Source organism: Delphinapterus leucas, chromosome 10, assembly GCF_059928025.1.
Source record: "Delphinapterus leucas isolate spDelLeu-1000000601 "Yukka" chromosome 10, BTC_Dleu_Yukka2, whole genome shotgun sequence".
NCBI classification, from domain to species: domain Eukaryota; kingdom Metazoa; phylum Chordata; class Mammalia; order Artiodactyla; family Monodontidae; genus Delphinapterus; species Delphinapterus leucas.
In genome coordinates, this window is record NC_143138.1 from 20,243,634 (window position 1) to 20,267,527 (window position 23,894).

The 23,894-nt window shown below is 42.1% G+C and overlaps 1 protein-coding gene across 3 annotated transcripts in view; it reads left to right on the forward strand.

Moving 5' to 3' along the window:
* CARMIL1 (capping protein regulator and myosin 1 linker 1) overlaps nt 1-23,894 on the forward strand; it is a 319,604-nt gene that overhangs the window by 112,085 nt on the left and 183,625 nt on the right. For all 3 annotated transcript variants that reach the window (XM_022562315.3, XM_089918429.1, XM_089918431.1), the window contains exons 3-5: nt 8,864-8,914; nt 14,061-14,120; nt 23,613-23,734. In XM_022562315.3, the coding sequence (XP_022418023.1) occupies nt 8,864-8,914; nt 14,061-14,120; nt 23,613-23,734 (233 nt within the window). The remainder of the gene's footprint in view (nt 1-8,863; nt 8,915-14,060; nt 14,121-23,612; nt 23,735-23,894) is intronic.

Sequence of the window (23,894 nt, forward strand, 5' to 3'; positions counted from 1 at the left end):
GTAAGTGCCTTAGCCTGACCTTCCTGGACCTGTGGAGCTGGTTCTAGGTGTTGGGCTCATCTTTACTCTTAGCCTAAGAGGTGGTCCCATTCCAGGGATTATGGTCACACCATTATTCTGCCTTTAAAAATATGTTATCATCATAGAATCAATGCATCTGGTTCCAGAGTTTTGTTTTGGCCAGTGCTTTGAAAAGAAGATCTGAAATGTTAGTGACATCAAGAAGAATTGATGTTGTTTGGAAGTAGCCACATGTTCATCTGTGGGGAAAAATTAGAAACATTTGTTTTCTTTCATGCTTTGATAAAACCTTACAATTTGCAATAAAAGGACTGCAGGAAGAATGAAGCGATAGTGTCTGACAAGCTGTATGCAAACATTCCATTTCTGCATAATGGCATAAATAACCAGGTGAAAAGAAGTGGATTTACACAGGTGTTAGAGTACAAAGACTTCCCCCGAAACTAGATATCAGAAGACAAAAACCAAACTCCACTGACTCCCTTGCCCCCCCTGTTGAGGGAGCATCTGTCCTTCCGGGGAGCAGGGGCCCAAGAAGGAATTAATTCCTCTCAGCAAATATTTACTGGCGATTTGCCATTCTTGGCAGTCCATGCAAAGCAAAGAGAAGAGGGGTCCTAGAAATGGGACATTTCCACGGTGGGCCTGAGTCATGACCCAGAGTGTAGCAAGGTAAGTTAGACACCTATTCCAACCCCCTGATTTTACACTTGGGTGAACTGAGGTCCACAGAGACAGTAACTTGCTCTGAGTCAGGTCACTTGGCCAGCTTGAGGCCAAACCCAGGCTAAATCCAATAACTCTGTTCTTAGCATAATACTATAATGGACATGTATAATATTATTATAATATTGTAATATAAATAATAACAAACACTAGCACTTTCCGTATATTCTTCTCAGCACTTTACATATGTTCGCTTATTGACACACATTAACTTATTTAACCCTCATGACTCCATGTGGTGTACCTTGTTGCTCCCATTTTACAGAAGAGGAAACTGAGCCACTGAGAAGATTAAGTAGTTTGCCCCAAGTCACACAGATAGTAAATAGTGAAGCTTGGAAGCCCAGGCAACCCGACCCCAGAATTTGTCCTCGAAACCACTATGCAAGGGGTCAGCAAACCTTTACTTTCTGTAAAGGACCAGACAGTAAATATTTTCGGCTTTGTGAGGCATAAAAATCTCTGTTGCATCTGCTCAGCTCTGCCTTCATAGTGTGAAAGCAGCTGGAGATGATCCATTAAACATGGTTGGGGCTGTGTCCCAGTAAAACTTTATTTATAAAAAACAGGTGGGGCTGGATTTGTAGTTTTCAGGACCTGCCCTGGACTATGCTACCTCCTAGTGTGGTGATCCAGTTTTATAAGGGATTCGGGGCCAGAAATTGCACTAAAACGATGTGTTGTTTTGTATTCCTTTTGGGTGAAGGGTCGTGCTTTGGCCAGAGAGGGTGAAGGTCATCAGAGCTGTGTGCAGTGGGTTGTTACGAGGCTCAGAGCCAGAGGGGCTTTTTATTCTTCCTCAACTTTCTGGGTGACCTTGCACAAGTCCCTTAGCATCTGTCACTCGTAACTCTCCACGGTGGCGCTAACAGTCCTCGCCACCTGCCCCTCTCCCTCCCCAAAGCTTGTGTCTTGGATTAACCAGGTCTGGGGGTTTGGAAGAGGGGAAACGTATTAAATGGCACTCATCATTTAGTTTGCTTGCAAATTAGAGAGCATTTGGGTGGTATAAGACCATTGGTCGAATGTTTGCCATGAAGAGCCCAGTTTTACAGGAAAGGCGTTTTTGGTAACGTGCAGGAGAGAATGTGGATTTAGGGGCCATGAATTTACGGATTGCCTGTGCAGCGGTAGGCTTTAGGTAATGGAGTCCTATAAGAGGGTGAAACAGATACTTTTGTTTTTAGTAAGTGTGCTATGATAGGGTTCCATGACCGACCTCATTTTGTATCATTTCCATAAGGAAATTTAGGCTTCTCTGCTAAGCTATGAGTCTTAACAGTAGGGGGGATTTTTATAAATGTTTCCAAGTGAAATTTTGAAGTTAAAAGTTGAACCAAGAAGCCTCAAAGGGAACCAGGCTGCTGCTTGCATTTCAATGAAAGGGAGAGGAAATTCATTATAGAGGTTGAAAATGTGGTTTGCATGCTAAGACTCTTCTGGAAGAATGGGCCTCGCAGAGGAGGTGGGAGAGAAGTCCTAGCTTGCCCTTTGTTGTTAAGGTTCCTTGGCTCAGCACATATACTTATTCTAATGCCCTCCACACCCCCCCCCCCGAATCCCCATTTTTTTTAACTCTGCAAGAAAATTCTTCTCCTTCAAGGTTAAAGGTATATATATTGAACTGAAAATGCCAGCCTAGGAGATGTCTCAGAATCGTTGTTTCTGTTTTGCTGTTTTGTTCTGTTGACAAAAGCCATTATTTAAAAATTCAATAGATGTTAGTCTTACTTTGGGAATCTAAATTTAAGATGCTCTCACACCAATTATTTTGATATATTCAGCAGAGACGTCTGGGTGCTGGGCTAGGGCTTTATCTACGTTTGTATTTTACTTAAAACAACTGTATTAGATTAGTCCTGCACAGCAGTATTATTCTTGTTCTACAGGTGAGCAAACTGAGAAGTTAACTAACTCTGTCAGCGTTAAACAGCTAGAAAGTGGCAGAGCCAGAATTGGAATCTGTCTTCCTGATTCCAAAACCCCGGCAAAGTAGAGCAACCAAGTGTTCCAGTTTCTGGGAGACAGGATTCTCAGAGCTAAAACTGGAAATGAAGATGTGGTCACCCTGCAAGGAAGATGCTTGCTATCCCTAGCACCAAGGTAGTGCACACTACCGGGAAACACTTCCTGATAAATCAAAGAGGAGTTTTCCTGCGCGATTTCGCCCCTCACCTGCTAGAAGCCGTGTGTGTGTGTGTGTGTGTGTGTGTGTGTGTGTAAGACCTCCAAGGCCACAAATCCTAGGGCGTCTTGGCCCCAAACAGGAAAGCTAGGAGATTGAGTTCTTTGGGGTTCTCAGCATGAATGTGGCCCCATTTATTGGCCCAGTTTGGGTTGATAAAACAAAAAGCACGGGCTTCCCTGGTGGCGCAGTGGTTGAGAGTCCGCCTGCCGATGCAGGGGACACGGGTTCGTGCCCCGGTCCGGGAGGATCCCACATGCCGCGGAGCGGCTGGGCCCGTGAGCCGTGGCCACTGAGCCTGCGCGTCCGGAGCCTGTGCTCCGCAATGGGAGAGGCCACAACAGTGAGAGGCCTGTGTACCGCAAAAAAACCCCAAAAAACAAAAAGCACAATTCTTGGAATGGTAGCATTCATAGTTTTGCACACTTGCTTCAAAACATTGCTGCGCTCTTGTGCTCACAAGTGGGCATGGTGTTGGAAAAGGCTGGGTCAGCATTGGAGAATTTCATCCCTTCGGCTCCATCCCCTTCAAGGCTTTCTAAGAACAGTCCTCATGCTTCTGGAGATCTGAGCTGATCACCAGAAGTGGGGACCCGCCAGCACAAAGCTTGTGCCTTTAAAGCCTGGGTGTGTCTCTTTTCAAACAGATGATTTTGGCCTGTGTCCAACTTCTGAAGGACACTGTGTACCTACGCGGCCTTTAAAATATTTCTAAAGAAAGGGAGTTGGCATGCAGGGCCACAGATTGTGAGCGCTGTTGTTGCCAGAGTGAAAGCAGAAGTGATCATTAGAACCTCATGTATCTACATATGGTCAAGAGATTGCTCTTTACTCGAAAGGTGAATCCGTGTGAACACCCTGGGCTTTTTTCCTCTCTTTTAAAAAATATATTGAGCCAGTTAATACCTTGTCAGTGGCCCCTAGAAACCCCCTGGTGACTTTCCAGGAGAGGGCAGATCAAGAGAAGTCAGGTAGGTCACCTGATGCCTTGGCTGCTTGTGGGAGACGTTATTCTCCAAAACGTGACACTTGTAAACGGGCGGAAAGGCCAGCCTGTGCCTCGTGCTGGAGATTGCTGCCGTGTGGCAGTTATGTGGGCGCCTGTTTTGAGATTAGATTTTAGTAACTAGATTCACCCAGGGGACCTCGTAATCACTTAATTACTGATGTGCTCGTTGTATAATAATGTCAAAAGGTGTCTTGTCATTTTTATTTCATGGTTTTTTCAAGTTTCTCTGTGACTGTGTTCCAAATGAAATACTCTTTGAGAGCGCAGTATTTCTCCTGTGATGGGTGCCTGTTGTTTTGCAATGGGCATAAATAAGATACAAGCTCTCAGTGATTAGCAGAGAGAAAGCGCTGGGAAATGGGGGCAGAGTGAAGCGGGTGGGGAGCCAGAGGAGGGAAAAGAGAACGAGAAGATGGGTTGGGGCATGGTGGGGATAGCGGAGGCCGTAGCAGAGAGGAGGGTTTGGAGGGAGGGGTGGGGAACAGGCAAGGAGAGACACAGATAAGCTGAGAGATACACGTGTAGAATCAAGTAGACAGATCCAAATAGAGACTCACAGAGATTAACCCGTGATCAGAGAGAGACAGAGACAGACAGACACTGGTCTGGACAGACAGTAGAGACTGGTCCTTGTTCTTACGATATGCAAATATCCATCATCATATTGATGACGCTTTTACCTGTTTGCTTCTTTCTGGCTTTAAAGCTCTATGACTCATCTGTGTTTGCATGTGTGCAGACTATTGAGGAAGCTGGTTCTTGGACAGGTGAGATTTGAGAGCCCTTGTAAGTAATTAGCACAATCTCTGGGGCCAGACCATCTGGGTTCGAATCCCAGCTCTGCCACCTACTTGCTAGGTGACGTGGGCAAGTAATATACTCTCTGTGTGTCTCAGTTTCTTCTTCTTAAAATGAGATTAATAATAGTATCTAGCCCATAGGCTGCTGTGAGGATTAAAGGAGATGATGTATGCAAACCTGTGAGAACATGGTACCCAACATGCATTGACTGGTGTTACTACTATGCTTGTAAAATGATCCTTGATGTTGTAGGACCAGTTTTCCTCTGAGGGAATGTTCACAGAGCTAAACATATTTTTCTGACTACTGAAGAGGCTATGTGTTCCTGTCTGGGGCTTTTGGCATTGACCCTTATTGCCGTTTGAGGAGAGAGTGAAAAGGTAATACACTGGGAATAAGGAGTTGCTTCTTGTAGTCCAGCTCTGGCACAAACTATCTACGAGATGAGTTTCTCTGGATCTGCTCTCAGATTATAAACTCTAAGGGGGTCTTTGACTAGGTGATTGATATTGAGTCCTTTCTGGCATGTGAGTTTTATGATTTGACTCTGTGTAAAGGTTTTGTGGACTTAAGATTCTTGAAAAAATCAGGGATTGATCATACAAGTACCCCTGTAAGAAAGAAACGTGTGTGCTGCCATTGTACCATTGACCCTTGAACAACATGAGTTTGAACTGCAGAGATCCACTTTTAGGCAGATATTTTTCAGTGGTAAAGACTATAGTACTTACTAGATGGTCTGTGGTTGGTTGAATCCTCTGATGTGGCCGAACTGGGGGTATGGAGGGCCCACTCTAAGTTATATGCAGACTAAGCCCCAAGTTGGTCAAGGGTCAACCATAGGTAAAGAGGTGAGGAGTCTGGCTTCCTATAGCCATGCTGGTCATCACGACTGTCAGCATTATTTCCTTCTTTTTCTTTTTTCCTTTTCCCCTGGAGGAGGAGCAGTGTTTGAAAGGATGCCACATCAGCATGTGCCGTGGAATGGAATATTATTCAGCGGTAAAACAATGAAATTGGCAGCAATGTGGATGGACCTAGAGAATATTATGCTTAGTGAAATAAGTCAGAGAAAGACAAATGCTGAATGATATCACTTAGATGTGGAATCTAAAAAGTAATACAAATGAATGTATATGCAAAACAGAAACCAATTCACAGATATAGAAAGCAAACTTGTGGTTACCAGAGAGGAGGGGGAAGTGGGGAGGGACAAATTAGGGGTATGGGATTAGCAGATACAAATTACTGTATATAAAATAGATAAGCAACAAGCATATACTGTATGGTACAGGGAGTTATACTCACTGTCTTGTGATAATCTGTAATGGAGTATAATCTGCAAAAATACTGAATCACTATGCTGCACACCTGAAACTAACACAATTTTGTGAATCAACTAAACTTCAGTTAAAAAAAATGTGCTGGGCTTCCCTGGTGGCGCAGTGGTTGAGAGTCCACCTGCCGATGCAGGGGACGCGGGTTCGTGCCCCAGCCTGGGAAGATCCCACATGCCGCGGAGCGGCTGGGCCCGTGAGCCATGGCCGCTGAACCTGCGCGACCGGAGCCTGTGCTCCGCAGCGGGAGAGGCCACGGCAGTGAGAGGCCCGCGAACCGCAAAAAAAAAAAAAAAAAAAGTGCTGTGGGACAAGGTCTTAGTTCAGAGAAGGCAAATTTTTCATCCTTTAAGATGAGTCCTGACCTTGTAATTTAGTCACAGATAACCTGTTTGCCAGACCTAAGGAAATGAGAACACCGGCCACGCCTGTCTCTGGCCCCCTTTTATCTCCCTTTCTATTACTGTCAGGCCTCTTCTGACTGTCTGATGTTCACCACTGAACCCTGTGTGTCTCACGCAACAAAACTGCCTCTTGCCTTTTCCCCAAAGGCAGCCAAACTCTACTTCCCTGGGCACTGCTGTCTTAGTCAAGGCTTGGCTAGTGTAGATGACTTGAAAAATTTAGCTCTCCGGGCCATTCTTGGATTTGAAAAGAGAATCTTTTAAACTACTGGAATGTTGAGGAAGATACTGTTTGAGCTGGGAGCTTTGTGAATCCCTTCCCAGTCGCAGGTGGCCCTGGGCTCTCACCCTTCTCCCCCAAATCTAACTGAACTGCCAGGGGCTAGAGACCAGGAGGCAAGATTGGGTTAGAATGTGTAAAGGTAGCCTAATGGTGAAGAGCATAGGCTTTGGAGTTGACAGACGTGAACCTTACTCCTGCCCTTGGGTTATATCACAGAATCTGTTTATTCATCTGTGAAATGGGGGTAATAATGATAGAGAATATGGTTGTTGGGAAGATTAAATGAATCAGTGTATCCAAGGATGTTTGCCCATTTATGGCCCATAGGGAACACTTGATAAATGGTAGCTACTACTCAGGGCTGGCTTCATGGGCATGTGACCTGTACAGGTGCACGGGGCACTGCTCTCAGAAGGGCCCTACGCTTGGGTAAATGCTTTCTGTCTCTGTCTTTAAAATTCTTCATAATTTTTGAACAAAGGGCCCTGCAGTTTATGTAGCCAGTCCTGCTACTTCTGGGCTGCAGTTGACCTCCACTCACTCATCTGACCCCACTTCTTACACGCCTCTCCCCTCTCTATTGCTTGTTGCTTCCCCCGCCCCATCTCTGAAGGGCCTGAGTAAAAAAAAGTAAGGATCATTCCTTTGGGAAAAGAACTGTGGTTCATGGCCTAAGAATATTCAAATATAGATGTCTTTTGTTGACTCCACTTTTAGAAGTCACTTATTAATGGTCTTTTAGAGCACATCACCTCTAAAGTCAAGTAGCAAAAATGAACCCAGGTGGAAAAGGATCCCCTGAATAACTGTGATTGAAGGCATCTGGGTGGAAAGTCTTCAGTGGGCCGTGCCCCTCCGTCTCTGCCTTCCCTTTGCTCGTTATCAGACTCTCCCAGCCAGTGTTGGGCTGCCTCTCTTTACCATCTGTCTCATAAAGGGTCCTGACTTGAGTTATTCCCAATAGCAGTGACCTCTGATTATTCAAAGAAGAGTTATCTAGAAAATATACTGTTTCTGTTTAGAGTTGGGAGCCTAAAGAGAGGCACAGAGCAGGCTACAGGCACACCCATGGACTCACCTTCTGTGTGTGAATGAACAGGATGAGCCCTGGCTTGAATCTGGATAAATCCTGTAGCAACTTGGGCCTCAGTGTCCTTGCCTTATGATTTCTCAAGTTGTGTTCAAATCTAGCATTCTTAGACTAGCACATACGTATCATTTGCTAAATATCAACTTAGTGACGAGCAAGTTGTTTGGAAAATCAAAGACAGGTCTCCCATCAGAGCTTGAGAAGTGCTGGAGTCCGCCTTCTTTATCGCAAAGGCCCCTGAGGCCTGCCCGGACCTCCGGGTTGCAGAGTGGCACGTTTAGACATTAAGGTTGGTAGACTGGGATCTCTGCTCCAGGTAGGAACTAGGAGTTCAGCCTAGTTCCAGCCCCTTTGTATTCACAAGGGCCCCTGCTGGGCAAGAGGTGCCTATAGGCATATGGGACCCCATGGGCTATCTATATGTTCTTAGCTGAGAACTGGAATTGATAAATGTTCTGTCTAGGACTGAGAGAGGCTCATAGCTGAGAAGCATAGTCGAGGTTGACTTCTTGGGAGAGTAGCCTGTTTTGCTGCCTGTGTGTCATGTAAATGTTATCAGTTAGTGGACAGAGAACAGGAGGCAAGAGGGCAAACGTGGGTGGCGGTTGTAATTTGGAAAGTGTGAATGAGTACTTGGCTTCTTCATTAAGTTTGCTGTAGATATAGTGAGGCTCCTCCTATGGATAAGATATCTGTATTTTAATATCTCAGACACCTGTCTTGCTTACTCAACTGGAGTAATCTGTGGCTCCTTTGGGCTGCTGACTGGTTGCTCGTCTTGAGATTTTGCAGGTGATTTGTTTGATACGGCCCTTCATACAGTGATTCTTAGAGTACAGCTAATAATCCGACAAGGCCAACAAGCCGTCCCAGGTCACTTATTCTTCTTACATGTCAGGAACCAAGCCTCTCGAGGCTTCAGTATCATTAAAGTCCTGCGGGTCACACCAAAGCCCACCAGCTCACTTTTCGGTACTTATACTGATGCGGCTGCTTCTGTCTTACAGGTGCTTACATCATGCCGAGCCTTCCTTGTCACAGCACGAATCCCCACCAAGGTAAGTGTTGAAGAGTTTCCTCCTTCCAACACACACACACACACACACACACACACACACACTGCAAAACGCACTCGCTTCTCAATTGCGTACACTTACGATTTCGGCCAATGTGTCCAGAGTTCTCTTTGCACAACCATATTTTCCTTCCTTCTCCCTAGAAAGCACCTAAACGTTTCATCCTTTGTTCCCTCTCTGTGTTAAAGGCATCCCAAGAAAAGTGGCGAAGCATTTCATGTTCCATATCCCCTAGGCTTGTGGATTTCAGTTATTTTTCTCTCTCAACTGGGGCAGGGTTTACACTTTCTTCAAGTCTAGTTCTTATTTCTTTGGGTCCAGTAACGGCCCATTTTTCTAAGGCTTTGACATGTGGGAAATAACCTTCATAACTCTACAGAGTGCATTACCGGGAACGTAGCCACCTAGCCCTCTTTCATGGGCAGACTCTGGTGTTGCCTATGAAAAATAACACGGTGCCACTTGGTTCCTTAAAAGATCTGACATTTTCCATAAGATGTCCTTTGTTATAGGGTGCAAATTAACATTTGAACTGATAGCTCAGGAATTAGGCATCATAATTGCTTCTTTTATTTTCTTTATGGTAACAGAAAGGTGTTGACTGATTTTATAGGATATGAACTCACCTGCCCACAAACCCAGGAAAATGGGGAAGGTTTGGGAGACGCTTTCAGCCTTGCTCCTATGTTTGCACTGCAGTGTTATTTGCTCATTTTCTCAGTCCTTTCTTGCTTCTTAAAATTCAACATGTAGCCACTGTCCTGTGAATACCTACTTACGTGCTGGACACGGTGCTGTAATGCAGTGGACCTGGTAGGACTGACAAACTAATGATTTGCATGATTTTTGTTGAACTTTGAGAAGGTACCAACCCACTGTTTGCTAGTCAAAGGCCATACTGCCTTTTTTCTTTCTGATCATACAAATGCTAAATTTTATAAAGTTTCTCCGAGGAATGAGGCTTTATATTATCCCACCCCTTTTGATAATATAAACTGAGTCTTTATGTTTATAATGTGTTATAAGTGAAATATAAATGGTGTTGGACTAAATTACCTATATGCTAAAGTACCTGAAGGCAGGATATAAGGAAGTGTTAACCATTATCCCACTGTTGAAAAATTAATTGTGGAAGGAAATTTTATGGGCTTGAGAAAATAGTCAAGCAGCCTATTGAGTAGAAGGCTCCTGAAAGATATGTTTACCCTAATTAAAAATGTTTTCACACAGCAGAAGGTGTATTACCTCTTGGGAAGTCATCTGCCTCCCTTCTGTTGCCCCCTCCTTGCTCTGCCCCTGAGGGAAGGCCCAGCTTCACCCCAAGATGTATATAACATCTCACATTGGCCTGGCTAGGGTAGTTTGGACATTGGTGCTGATTTCTGATATTGTCAGCATCACAAATAAAGGCAGATCTTCTTCCAAAGTGACCTGCCTGCAGAAGGCTGGTTTTCATGTGTCACAGTGCACCTTGGCTAAGAAGCAGAACCGGTGTCAATGACATTTTTCTGGGGAAATAATTATATTCAGAACAGTAGTGTACAACAGCCCCGATTTTCACATAGGTTTCTTCTCTTTTCTTTGGGGGCTGATTAGTTAAACATTTTCTTCTTTTGTTCTTTTATTGTTAAATGTACCACATATGCACAAAATAGAAATGTATATCACCGTGATTAATTGCAAAGCAGATACCTCTGCAGTCACACGCAGATGAAGAAATAGAACTTTTCCATTCCCTCCAGAAGGGGGGAGGAGGGGGGCGGGTGATTGTCAAATCAGGGAAGGGTCTACAGAGAAGCTGGGCTGCAGGATCAGCCTGCGTCAACCAGGCAGATAAAGGGGGTCTCCTGCTGGTCAGAGGTTTAGCAGTTTGCAAGAGCACAGTGTGTTTGGGGAGCTGAGATGTGGGCCCAGGACTGAGTAGGAGGCTGTGGAGGGAGGGAAATTGGTCAGAAAGATGGGCAATCATGACATGGGTTGCTTCATGTGGAACAGTTGGAGTTCCCGAAGGAGCATCACATAATAACATTTAGATTCGCTCTGTTGCCTGTTGGGTGGGGACTGTCTTGCTGAGGGTAGAGGCGGGCCTTGGATGATTCCCTCCTCTTATCTAACTGATCACTTGTATCTGTGGTTCTCTCTCTCTCTCTCTCTTTTTTTTTTTTTTTTTTTTTTTTTTGCGGTACGCGGGCCTGTCACTGTTGTGGCCTCTCCCGTTGCGGAGCACAGGCTCCGGACGCGCAGGCTCAGCGGCCATGGCTCACGGGCCCAGCCGCTCTGCGGCATGTGGGATCTTCCTGGACCGGGGCATGAACCCGCATCTCCTGCATCGGCAGGCGGACTCTCAACCACTGCGCCACCAGGGAGGCCCTGTGGTTCTCTCTTAAAGATGTCCTCAGGTCTTCCTGCAGCCTGCCTGTGTCTCAGCTTCCTAACTAGTCCCCCTGCCCCCTCCTGCCCAGTGACATTCTTTAAACTGTCTTCCGGGTGGGCTGGAGTCAGGAGGGTCAGTGCTGGGAGCTGAGAACAAAAGCCTGTTAAAAAGAGCCATGGGTGAGATTAGAGAGAATGGCTTGAACCTTGCTGTGATGTCGGTCAGTGTGTCCCCATATCTCCCCTTCTCACCATTGATAAGAACCAGGGCTCCGATGAATCGCATACTCAGCCTGTGCCCCTTACTCATCCCTGAAACTGCAGGGTCTACTTCTCGTTTCTGTCTTGCCCTTGTTCTTTGAATGCCTCTATGCCTTGGCAAATTCTTCTTCTTCTGCCTGGATTTCCCTCTTCGCTCCTTCTTTGTTTGACACACTTGAAGTCATTCTTCAGGGCCTAGGTGGAATGTCTCAGTGCTTTCCTGGTTCCCTGGCACTTTGCTTATTCCAGGGACAGCACTGAGATGCAGCAGAAGCATCCTAACTGACCTCCAACTAACCTCCCCCAGCCAAATTGACCAAAGCTGCCCATGCTAGTCCTGATACACGGACTGATGCCAGCTGCATCTTCAGAGCCGCTAGGTTATAAGAGACTGTAGCTGTTTACACCTGTTCCCACCAGTTGTATGAGATGCCCACCAAAGGTCAGTGGTTTGCTTCCAAACCTATTCATAGCAGTTATAATTACAATAGTAAATTTTTAAAAAGATATTTTCATATCAATGAAATAGGCTGCAAAAGGAGAGAGTATCTGTGAAATACTGAATGTTGGTAAAATAATTCACTTTAAAAAATTACTGTCTTGTTAAGGACCGGACAACTGTTAAAGGCTGGGGGGTTGGGGAACATAACAATCTAGAGAACTTATGCCCTCACATTGCTTTCCCAGTGTCTTCAAGCTCTCACTCCATTTTAAAGAGCTTCAGTTGGAAGTTGTGTGTCCAGCATTTACGGGTGTGGTCCACAGAGGAAATGCCACTGGAGGGCCAGACAATGGGACTTGACTCAAAGAAGAAAATTTGGCATTATGTCCAAGGCTAGCAGATGAAAATATGTTTATAAGTTTTAATTTGAAATAAATGAAGGTAGAGAGGTACTGTTTTTAGAAAATGATTCCCTGCTTGACATGACTTTTCAAAATCCACCAAGTATAGATCTTGATAATGATAAGAAGACATCCACTCTAATGGAATGTTTAAAATGTGCCCCCGATGCTGCTTGTAACCATGGGAGGACAAGATAAATGTCTCATTCCTCTTTACAGTCCTGGCACACAGTAGGCCTTCCATAAATTCTACTGGTTGGCTGTGTGAACAATGAAAGAATGAATTATCTTTCTACCTCCAGCCCTCATCACCATACTGGGGATTCAGGGGTTCTCTGTTCTAAAATTTATCTGACCAAATGTGTAAAGGTACAACATAGCACCAGCAGGCAGAACTAAGGGTCCTATGGGTTTGGTTCTGAATGGGTTCTTTTTCTATTACATTGCTAGTTGTTTTTTTTTTAAATAAATTTATTTATTTTATTTACTTATTTTTGGCTGCGTTGGGCCTTCGTTGCTGGGCATGGGCTTTCTCTAGTTGCGGTGAGCAGGCTTCTCATTGCGGTGGCTTCTCTTGTTGCAGAGCACGGGCTCTAGGTGCGTGGGCTTCAGTAGTTGTGGCACGTGGGCTCAGTAGTTGTGGCTCGCGGGCTCTAGAGCACAGGCTCAGTAGTTGCAGCGCGCGGGCTTAGTTGCTCCATGGCATGTGGGATCTTCCCGGACCAGGGCTCGAACCCGTGTTCCTTGCATTGGCAGGCGGATTCTTAACCACTGCGCCACCAGGGAAGTCCCCACATTTCTAGTTTTAAGATGAGAGGGTAAAATAAACTGATCCAACTCAGTTCTTCATTGTCTTTAGTACCAGGCCCTGTGACTGTTTGTACTGAGATGAGAGACTGAAAAACTGGGAGAAAGATTAGTGGCTGTTTTCCAGGAAAAATAGGCAGAGTGCGAGACTAGAGGTATTTTGAAGAAAAAGAAATGCTGATTACAGGAGAAGCGAGGAAGGGACACTTGTTATTAAAATGGAAAGGAAATAAATCATCATTTATGTATATACACAGAGAGAGAGAGAAGACTTTATGTGTGTTTCATTGAAACACAGATTAAAATTCCTAAATATTATATTCTTTTAAATCCATTCAAAATATGAACTTTAATGAAAGACAGTGGAAGGAAAGATGACTCCAGTAAGTGGTCAGAGGGTAACCCAAAGAGGTAAAGGTTTAGAGAGAAGGGAAAACAAACATTGTCTCTATCCTGATCTGATTTGCTGAAGCAACATCTTGAAATAAGAGAAAAAAAAGTCTATTTAGATGGCTCCCTTCATATATTCATTTCTCAGTAAATAAATACTGGAGTAGAAGTACAGAAACTTTCCATTGGGTTTGTCCTTGGATGAAATTTAAAAAGTCAGACTTGGAGTTTCCTTTCAGCCCTTTGGGAAAGTGAATAATGCTTTTCCTGAAATATGCTAGATCGAGGTCATGTTGTATTGAATGTATGGAGATATTAAACCAGCCTACCTTCAGAAGATGCCCAATGTTTTGTTTGCACTGGACTGTTTCTAATTGTAGCATTTTTACTTTGAATTATAGGTTTTAAAACCCTCATTACAGGTCTTTATTTCCCCCTCCTCCCTCAATTGCAGCTCGAGGTAACCTTCAGCTACCTGGAGATTCACGGTGTCCTGTGCAGGAAGCCAACTCAGGTGGGTGTGAATAACCTGTTTGTCATTACTGCAAGGTCAGAACCTTTCTTGAGTTTCTGAACCAGCTAATACCTTCTGTTTGGTTCACTATTGAAAGTTTCTTGAGATAATGTGGAAAAACAAGGTAAGGGAAAATGGAAGTTTCTGCATGAGAGACTGAACAGGGGCTTAGGTGGGAGGGGCCGGGAATTTGTGATAAGGGAAACACGTTCTCCATAGCTCAATTTGAAAAGAACAATTAGCTCTTACGTCACCTGGCCATGTAAACATGAGAGTACTGTTCCTTAGAGATGCTGTACAAGTTACAGCAGTAACATTTCATAGCTATTCTACAGTAATCTGTAAGGTCTTTCTGGGAATAGAGTGATAAGTGAATCTTTTGGTATTAATAAAATGTAGATTTTTAACAACAGCTTTATTGAACTATAAGTAACGGGCAGCCAACTAAGGTGTACAGTTTGATAAGTTTTGACATGTAGACCCATGAAACCATTACCACAGTCAGGATGCTGAACATACTCATCACCTCAAGGTTTTCTCAGGCATCTTAGTAAACATTTCTTCTTGCCCCTCCTCATTCATAATCATCTACAGGCATCTACTCTCAGCCACTATAAATTAGTTTGCATTTTCTAAAAATTCATATGAATGGAATCACACAGTATGTGTACTATTGATTGTTTTTTAGCCAGTGTAATTATTTTGAGACTGATTGATTTTGCTGCATGTCTCAATAGCTCATTCCTTTTCATTGCTGAGTAGTATTCCATTGTATGACTATATCACAGTTTGTTTATCCATCACCCACTGATGGACATTTGTGGTGTTTCCAGTTTTTGGCCGACAAGCAAAGGGCAATGAACATTTATTCACAAATCTTTGATTGGACATTGGCTTTTATTTCCTGTGGGTAAATACCTAGGAGTGGAGTGGCTGAATTGTATGTATGTAAACGTATGTATGTATATAGTGTAAATATGTATGTAAACTGTTTAAGAAGCAGCTAAATTGTTTTCCAAAGTGGTTGTACCACTTTACGTTGCCACCAACATTGTGTAAGAGTTCCAGTTCCTCCACATCCTCCCAACACTGGTATGGTCAGCATTTTAATTTTTAGCCATTTTAATAAATTTGTAGTGCTTTCTCATTTGTAGTTTTAATTTGCATTTCCCTAATGACTAAAGATGTGTGGAGCATCTTTTTATCTGCTTATCTGCTGTCATATATCTTTTTGGTTCAAGTGTCAGTTCAAATTTTTTGCCATTTAAAAAATTGAGTTGTTTTCTTATTAAGAGTTCTTTATATATGTGATTTGTACATATTTTCTCTCAGTCTGTGGCTTCTTTTTTCATTTTCTTTACAGTGCTTTTCAAAGAGTGGAAGTTTTAAATTTTGATGAAGTTCAATTTATCAGTATTTTCTTTTATGGATCATGCTGGTATCATATTGAATAAATCCTTGATTAACCTAAGGTCACAGATGTTCTATGTCTTCTAGGAGTTTTATAGCTCTGAGTTATACATTTAGGTCTATGATCCATTTTGAGGTAATTTTTGTGTATAAAGCAATATGTGGATCAGTTTTTTTTTTCCCCATTATGTATAGTATTTTTACTTGTTCAAGTACCATTTGTTTGAAAGACTGTCATTTCCCCAGTGAACTGGCTTTCACTTTTGTTGAAGATCAATTGTTCACATAAATGTTGGTCTATCTCTGGACTCTGGTCCCTTTAATCCTGTCCCTTTGGTCTATTTGTCTATCCCTGTGCTGCTCTCACACTGTCTTGATTACTGAGGCTGTTATAGTAAGACTCGAAATCAGATAGTGTGAGTCCTCTAACTTTGTTCTTTTTCAAAGTTGTTTTAGTGATTCTAGGTTCTTTGCAATTCCATATGAATTTTAGACTCAGCTCAGTTTCTACAAAAAGGCCTGCTGAGATTTTCATTGGGATTATATTAAATCTATAAATCAGTTTGGGGCGAATTGACATCTTTCTTTTAAAATTTTTTTTGCGGTACGCGGGCCTCTCACTGCTGTGGCCTCTCCCGTTGCAGAGCACAGGCTCCGGACGCGCAGGCTCAGTGGCCATGGCTCACGGGCCTAGCCGCTCCGTGGCATGTGGGATCTTTCCGGACCGGGGCACGAACCTGTGTCCCCTGCATTGGCAGGCGGACTCTCAACCACTGCGCCACCAAGGAAGCCCAGAACAGATACTCTTGATTTACGTCTATCTTTGAGAGAAAGCATCATTCTTTTTCCATTAAGTGTGATTTTAGCTGTTGGTTTTCATAGATGCCCTTTATCTGGTTGAGGAAGTTCTCTTTTATTCCTAGTTTGCTGAAAGTTTGTATTAGGAATTATTGTTTTATACGATTATTGTGTGCTTTTCTTTTTTTTTCTTTTGTTAATATGGTAAATTTTATTGATTTTTCAAATATTAAATCAACCTTTCATTCCTGAGATTAACCCCACTTGGTTCTGATGTATTGCTCATTTTATATATTGTTGGATTTCATCTTTTAAAATTTCGTGAAGGAACTTTGCAACTACGTTAATGAGACTTATTGGCTGTAATTCTCGCCCTCTGTCTTTTAAAATGTTTTAATCTGCTTTCTGTATTAGAGCAATCATGGTATCATGGAATGACTTGGGAATTAGTCCCCCCTCTTCAATTGTTTTTAGAAAATTCTATGTAGTCTTGGTGTTAATTCTTCTTTAAATGTTTGGTTGAATTTCCAGTGAACTCATCTGGGCCTGGAGTTCTCTCTTAGGGAAGGTTTTTAACTACAAATTCAGTTTCTTTAATAGATATGGGTACATTCATATTTTTTTTCTTGAGTGAGCTTTGGTAGTTTGTGTCTCCTAAGAAATTTATACATTTCATCTCTGTCATATTTATTGGTATAAAGTTGTTCATAGTATCCACTTGTTATCCTTTAAATATCTGTAGAATATCATTCCTGATATTGATAATTTGGTTCTTCTCTGTTTTCTTTTCCATGTCAGTCTGGCTAGAGGTTTATCAATTCTTTTGATCTTCTCAAAGAACTTTCTTTTCAGTTGCATTAGTTTTTTCTATTGATTTCATCGATTGTTTTCTATTTCAGTGATTCTTACTCTGATCTTTTTATTTCCTTCCTTCTACTTATGTTCTTTTTGTTTTTAAAACTCTAAAGAAAATGTGTGTGTGTGTGTGTGTGTGTGAGAGAGAGAGAGAGAGAGAGAGAGTGTAGTTTGCTGATAGCATTCGTAAAAGAAATTGTCAAAATCATCACTTTATGTTGATTGAGATTACATACAAATCCTTGGAACTTTTCCATAGTCCATCTTAGAGCAATGTTTTATCCTATGTTTATCATTCTCCAAGAACTGGCGTTTGGAAGAAAAATTACATTACCATATATTTGCCCAAATGGGCAAACATATGCAGCAGTGAGTGACAACTCATGAATGATGACATAACCAGGGCCTTCTTGATGGTCCTAATTCAGGAATGTTTATGTTTATGATTTCGGGGTTGGGATGGGAATAGAAGGGCGCTATTGAAATGCCAGTGCCAAGGTTATATTCAGAATATGATTAGACTGTGGTATTTAATTATGAGAAAGGATGTTGATATAGCAAGACTAATTTTCCCATGTGGCTGCTGGAACTGCTCTTACCACACTTGTGGTCCTGTCCATTCAATATGTCCAGCATTCAGAGGAACTGGGTGTAAAGCAATCCACCTTAGTCCCATGGAGCTGTTCTGTGGTTGTAAGTACCACAAAAATAGCTCTACAACATGACCTCAGTTTGACTTTGTCCCATGGTACGGACCTTGGGAATGAAATTACTATATAGTGAAACAGTGGTACTACTTCACAGAGGAGCTAGCAATCCAGACACTTGGAATACGAGTCACTTAGTGGTATTCAAAATTTGATGTTTCAAAATTGCCTATGGTGCTTTTAAAAAATACTCATACCTCAGCTGTTGGGTTTAAGACAGGCTACAAGGATGTATTGTACTACATGGGAAATATAGCCAATATTTTTAATAACTATAAATGGAGTATAACCTTTAAAAATTGAATAAAAAATCAAAAAGATACTGATACATCCAGCAGCTCCACCCCACCCCGCTGCCACACACACACACACACACACACACTCATGACAGTTAGGCTTCGATTTGTCTGGGGTGGGCATTTGGTTCTGTTGTGTCCCAGAGGTTGAGAATGAATAACCTGTGTAACCTCAGGACCCTTGATGTCTCTGGTTTTGATTTTTTCTGATGTGAAATCATAAGGATGATCGTGTCTGCCTGTGGCACTTGCAGTCTAGCCTTGATTAGAACATTTTTTTTCTAATGTTCTCTGGGGTTTATTAACTTCTCTGTCATTGCTATTTTTATCCTTTAATTACAGTTTGTAAATTCCAGTAAAATGCCAGGGGGTACACACAATTCATGGTATATGAGCGAGAGTGAGTGAATGTGTTATTGGGTTTGTGAAGTGTGATTTTACTGTTGCTCTTTTCCTCTTTCTTGTGAAAATGGGGGAGACCTTCATCTTACTTTACAAGTCTCCTTGCCATCACACTTTCTGGTGTTCAAGTTCTCTTGCTGTCACAGTCAATAAATAGAGACCAACAGTTGTATAGTTTTATAGTTATAGAATTTTGGGACCTTTTTTTGTACAACTGAAGTACCTGCTAAAAATTTTTTTTTAATTATAAGTTAATTATTTGCTACGTCATAGAATGATTTTGGTAAACCACCCCTGGCTGTTTTTGTTAGAAGAAAGAAAAACACTTTACAGATCTGTTGGCTGGGGTTTGGTAAAAAGTGCTTTTCTTGGACTTCCCTGGTGGCGCAGTTGTTAAGAATCTACCTGCCAATGCAGGGGATAGTGGTTCGATCCCTGGTCCGGGAAGATCCCACATGCAGTGGGGCAACTAAGCCCATGCGCCACAACTACCGAGCCTGCGCTCTAGAGCCCGTGAGCCACAACTACTGAGCCCACACACCTCAACTACTGAAGCCCCCGCACTCTAGGGCCCCCATGCTGCAACTACTGAGACTGCGTGCTGCAGCTACTGAAGCCCGCGGGCCTAGAGCCCATGCTCTGCAACAAGAGAAGCCACCGCAATTAGAAGCCCACGCACCGCAACAAAGAGTAGGTCCCGCTTGCCGTAACTAGAGAAAGCCGGTGCGCAGCAACGAAGACCCAACGCAGCCCCCCACCCCCCCGCCAAAAAAAACGCAAAACTTAAAGGTTAGTCAGGTGGTTCTACCTTAAAACAAGAGGCAGAGTGGGCTTGGAAACTTGAGTCTTAAATAGGATACTAGGGCTTACATCGCTATTATTTTAAATGTGTATTGGTTGTCATGAATTATGTTCTGCTAGGTGTCTAAGCAAAAATTTTTTCAAACATTCTATTTTTCCCCAGCTGAAATAGGAGGGAAAGAGATATTTGAGAGGGAGTTCTTTTTCCTGATGAAATGATCTACTGTGTTGGTCTCACCTCTATCACTTTGTTGTAATTCTTTACATTATGCAAAGGTGGTGACATATTATGCAGGGCTGGATGAACGCTTTTATGTGAAGTTGAATTTAAAGGTCTCATTTCTTCCCACCTGTCACCTTTTCTTCTTCCGTGTCATTCTATTCAATCCTGTGCAATTAAGGATGATTAGATGTTAAGATTAAGTGGAATTAGAATAAGCTAATTACTGATTACTCGTACCCAAACTGTGAACTGAATAGATGCACTAGATGTGAAGAAAGAAGAAGTACCTTATATTGAAAAATATAATTACCTGTGGTGGGAAGGTAGGGGGTGGGGTGTGGAACATAGATAAGGTGGCTGCATCCCGAAGTATCTGGCTTTTTAAAACATACATTTGCCCAGATAGGTGCATATAAAATATCTGAGCCTAATTTCATAAAGCAGTTTTAGTCTTACTTAAGACACCTCACTGAAGTGTCATATCAGTAAATACCTCCAAGTACAATAATGCTTGCTGCCTTTTGGGGGGTAAATATCTCTTGGACCAGCTTCTACAAGACCGGGGCAATCTTTTGTCTAGAGAATTTCAAAGGCAGTGCCATTAATTCCTTGAGGAATGAATGGGCTGAGAATTAGGATTAAAAAATGTTTTTTATATAGGGAGCCAACTAACTGGTACAAAGGTGGTATGTATTAAATACCTGTTAACAGATTCCCCTAGGGGTACTTACGAAGAAGTAACATTTTAAGGACTCAAATCACTGAAGTCTTTTTCTTTGATCTCATCATTTTGACAAATAGATTGGATTGCTTTTTCTTTTAACATAAACACTCTGAAAGACAGATTATTTTTGTATAATTCAGCTAATCGTAGGACAACCTAAAGCAAATCTAAAAGCTTCTTTGTCAATCCAGTTGGCTAGCCGCACATTAAGGGTAGTGTTTCCCCATGATATTTTTGTACAAATTAAGTAACAGCAGGAGGTAAATGTATAAGGATATTTGGATGCAGTGATCATCAAAAGGATAGAATTGTACATGAATATTTTTGAGATCCAAGATAATAAATAGTATTTTTTTTTTAAAAAAGAGTGATTGAAGTCAGTTCTTTTTATTTGGAACGTGTTTATAATCAACCTGTCTTCCCTTTTGTGACCTGCCCTTTTTATCAGGTTGTTTTATACTTATTTGTAAGACTAGCTATATGACCTCAGTTCAGCATTTTTGGACATCTCCAGTAGTTACTATAGGAATGAGCCTCTGCCTAGCATGAACTTTATTACTTTGTTCCCTTTGTATAATCCTTTCCAAGTATCCTGTCTTCTTAGAAAAGTTGAAGCTTTTATAAGCACTTGAGTTTTCTTTTGTTATCAGGCAAAAGGTTTTACCATTTTACTTAAATATCTCATGATGTGTCTTGTTTTTAAAACACATTTTACAAAAAAGTGACTACTGGGTTATCCTCCGGTGCTCACTGAAGGAGATATTCTTACTTACACTGGATGCTAGGGATATGACAGACTTTGTAAGTCAAGATGAAATCTTGGTAAAAGGAGAACTCACCTGCGAATGTGGCTATTCAGTTTCCATCACCGGGGGTGGGGGTGGGGGTGGGGGTCTGTTTGAATCTGCAGTTTGGCCCTTAGAAACTTGCTTCAGTTTCTGGACATTTCTGACAAACTAACCACCCTCTACCCTCAGTCTTAAGGTTAAGAGCATTATTTTAAGGAAGTGCTTCTTAAGAAGCTGGTATTGTATTAGTATCTATCAGCGTGAGTACAGAAGTTCCCCCTTGTCCGCAGTTTCACATTCTGTGGTTTCAGTTACCTGTGGTCAACTATGGTTGGAAAATGGAAAAATCCAGAAATAAACAATTCAAAAATCTTAAATTTCATGCTGTTCTGAGTAGCATGATGAAATCTTACGCTGTCCTGCCCCTTCCCACCCAGGACTTGAATCATCTCTTCATCCAGCGTTTCCCACCCGTTAGTCATTTAGTAGCCAGCTAGGTTATCAGATCTGCTGTTGTGGTATTTCAGTGCTTGTGTTGAAATAACCCTTATTTTACTTAATAATGGCCCCAAAGCACAAGAGTCATGACATGGGCAATTTGGAAGTGCCAAAGAGAAGCCATAAAGTGCTCCCTTTAAGAGAAAAGGTGAAAGTTCTTGATTAATAAGGAAAGAAAAAAATTTGTATGCTGAGGATGCTAAGATCTATGGCAAGAACGAATCTTCTATCTGTGAAATTGTGAAGGAGGAAAAGAAATTTGTGCGAGTTTTGCTGTCGCACCTCAAACTGCCGAAGTTATGACCACAGAGTGTGATACTGCTTAATTAAGATGAAAAAGGTATTAAAGGAAATCATCAACAAAGTGAAAAGACAACCTACTGAATGGGAGAAAATATTTGCAAATGATATGACCAATAAGGAGTTAATATCCAACATATATAAACAGCTCATACAACTCAACATCAAAAAAACAAACAACCTGGGCTTCCCTGGTGGCGCAGTGGTTGAGTGTCCGCCTGTCGATGCAGGGGACACGGGTTCGTGCCCCGGTCCGGGAGGATCCCACATGCCGCGGAGCGGCTGGGCCCGTGAGCCATGGCCGCTGAGCCTGCGCGTCCGGAGCCTGTGCTCCGCAACGGGACCGCAACAGTGAGAGGCCCGCGTACCGCAAAAAAAAAAAAAAAAACAAACAACCTGATTAAAAACTGGGCATAAGATGTGAATAGACATTTTTCCAAAGAGGAAATGCAGATGGCAAAAAGGCACATGAAAAGATGCAAAACATCGTTAATCATCAGGGAAATGCAAATCAAAACAATGAGATACACCTCATACCTGACAGAATGGCTGTCATCAAAAAGAACACAAATAACAAATACTGGCAAGGATGTGGAGAAAAGAGAGAACCCGTGTACGTGATTGGTGGGAATGTAAATTGGTGCAGCCCCTGTAGAAAACAGTATGGAGGTTTCTCAAAAAAACTAAAAATATAACTACCTTATGATCAGCAGTTTCAGTCCTGGGTATATATCCTAAAAACCCAAAAACACTAATTTGAAAAGACACATGTACCCCAGTGTTCATAGCAGCACTGTTTACAATAGCCAAGATATGGAAGCAGCCTAAGTATTCACCAACAGATGAATGGATAAAGAAGATGTGGTTTGTGTACACACACACACACACACACACACACACACACAGAGGAATACTACTCAGCCATAAAAAGAATGAAATTTTGCCTTTTGCAGCAGCATGGTTGGACTTGGAGGGCATCATGCTAAGTGAAATAAATCAGACAGAGAAAGACAAATACTGTGTGATATCACTTATATGTGCAATCTCAAAAATACAACAAACTAGCAAATATAACAAAAAAGAAAGACTCAGATATAGAGAACAAACTAGTGGTTACCAGTGGGGAGAGGGAAGGGGAAGGGGCAATATATGAGCGGGGGATTAAGAGGTACAACTATTAGGTAGAAAATAAGCTACAATAATATATTGTACAACACAGGAAGGAATATAGCCAATATTTTTATAATTATAAATGGAGTATAAACTTGAAAAATTGTGAATCACTATCTTGTATACCTGTTACTTATATAATATGTACATCAATACTTCAATTACAAAATATGGAAAAGGCATTAAATTTATACAGTAAGATGTTTTGAGAGAGACCACATTCACATAAATTTTATTATAGTGTATTGTTATAATTGTTCTATTTTATTATTAGTTAATTGTTGTTAATCTCTTAGTATGCCTAATTTATAAATTAAACTCTATCACAGGCCTGTATGTATAGGAAAAAACAGCATATATAGGGTTCGGTGCTATCCGAGGTTTCAGGCTTCCATTGGGGGTCTTAGAATGTTTCCCCACGGCTAAGGGGGGACTGCCGTATATAGTTTACATTATTTAAAATAAAAAAATCGAAGGAATTGGATTCATTATTAAGCAGTATCCAACCTGGTTGTTGCAGATGGTTGTGGAAACTGAGAAGTGCAGCATCTCCCTGAAGATGGCATCACCTGAGGACGTGAGTGAGGTGCTGGCGCACATCGGCACCAGCCTGCGGAAGATCTTTCCTGGCTTCTCCCCATTGTGAGTTCTCCCGCGGGAGGGTGAGGAGAGCAGAGACCTGGTCTCTCCCTCAAAATGAAAACAGCCTTCCTCTTGCCCCTTCACTTGGTTCCTCTCTCATACTTTCTTCTTCTCTTAAACATTACATGTTACAACCCTCTCTCAAACCTTTGTGTTTTAT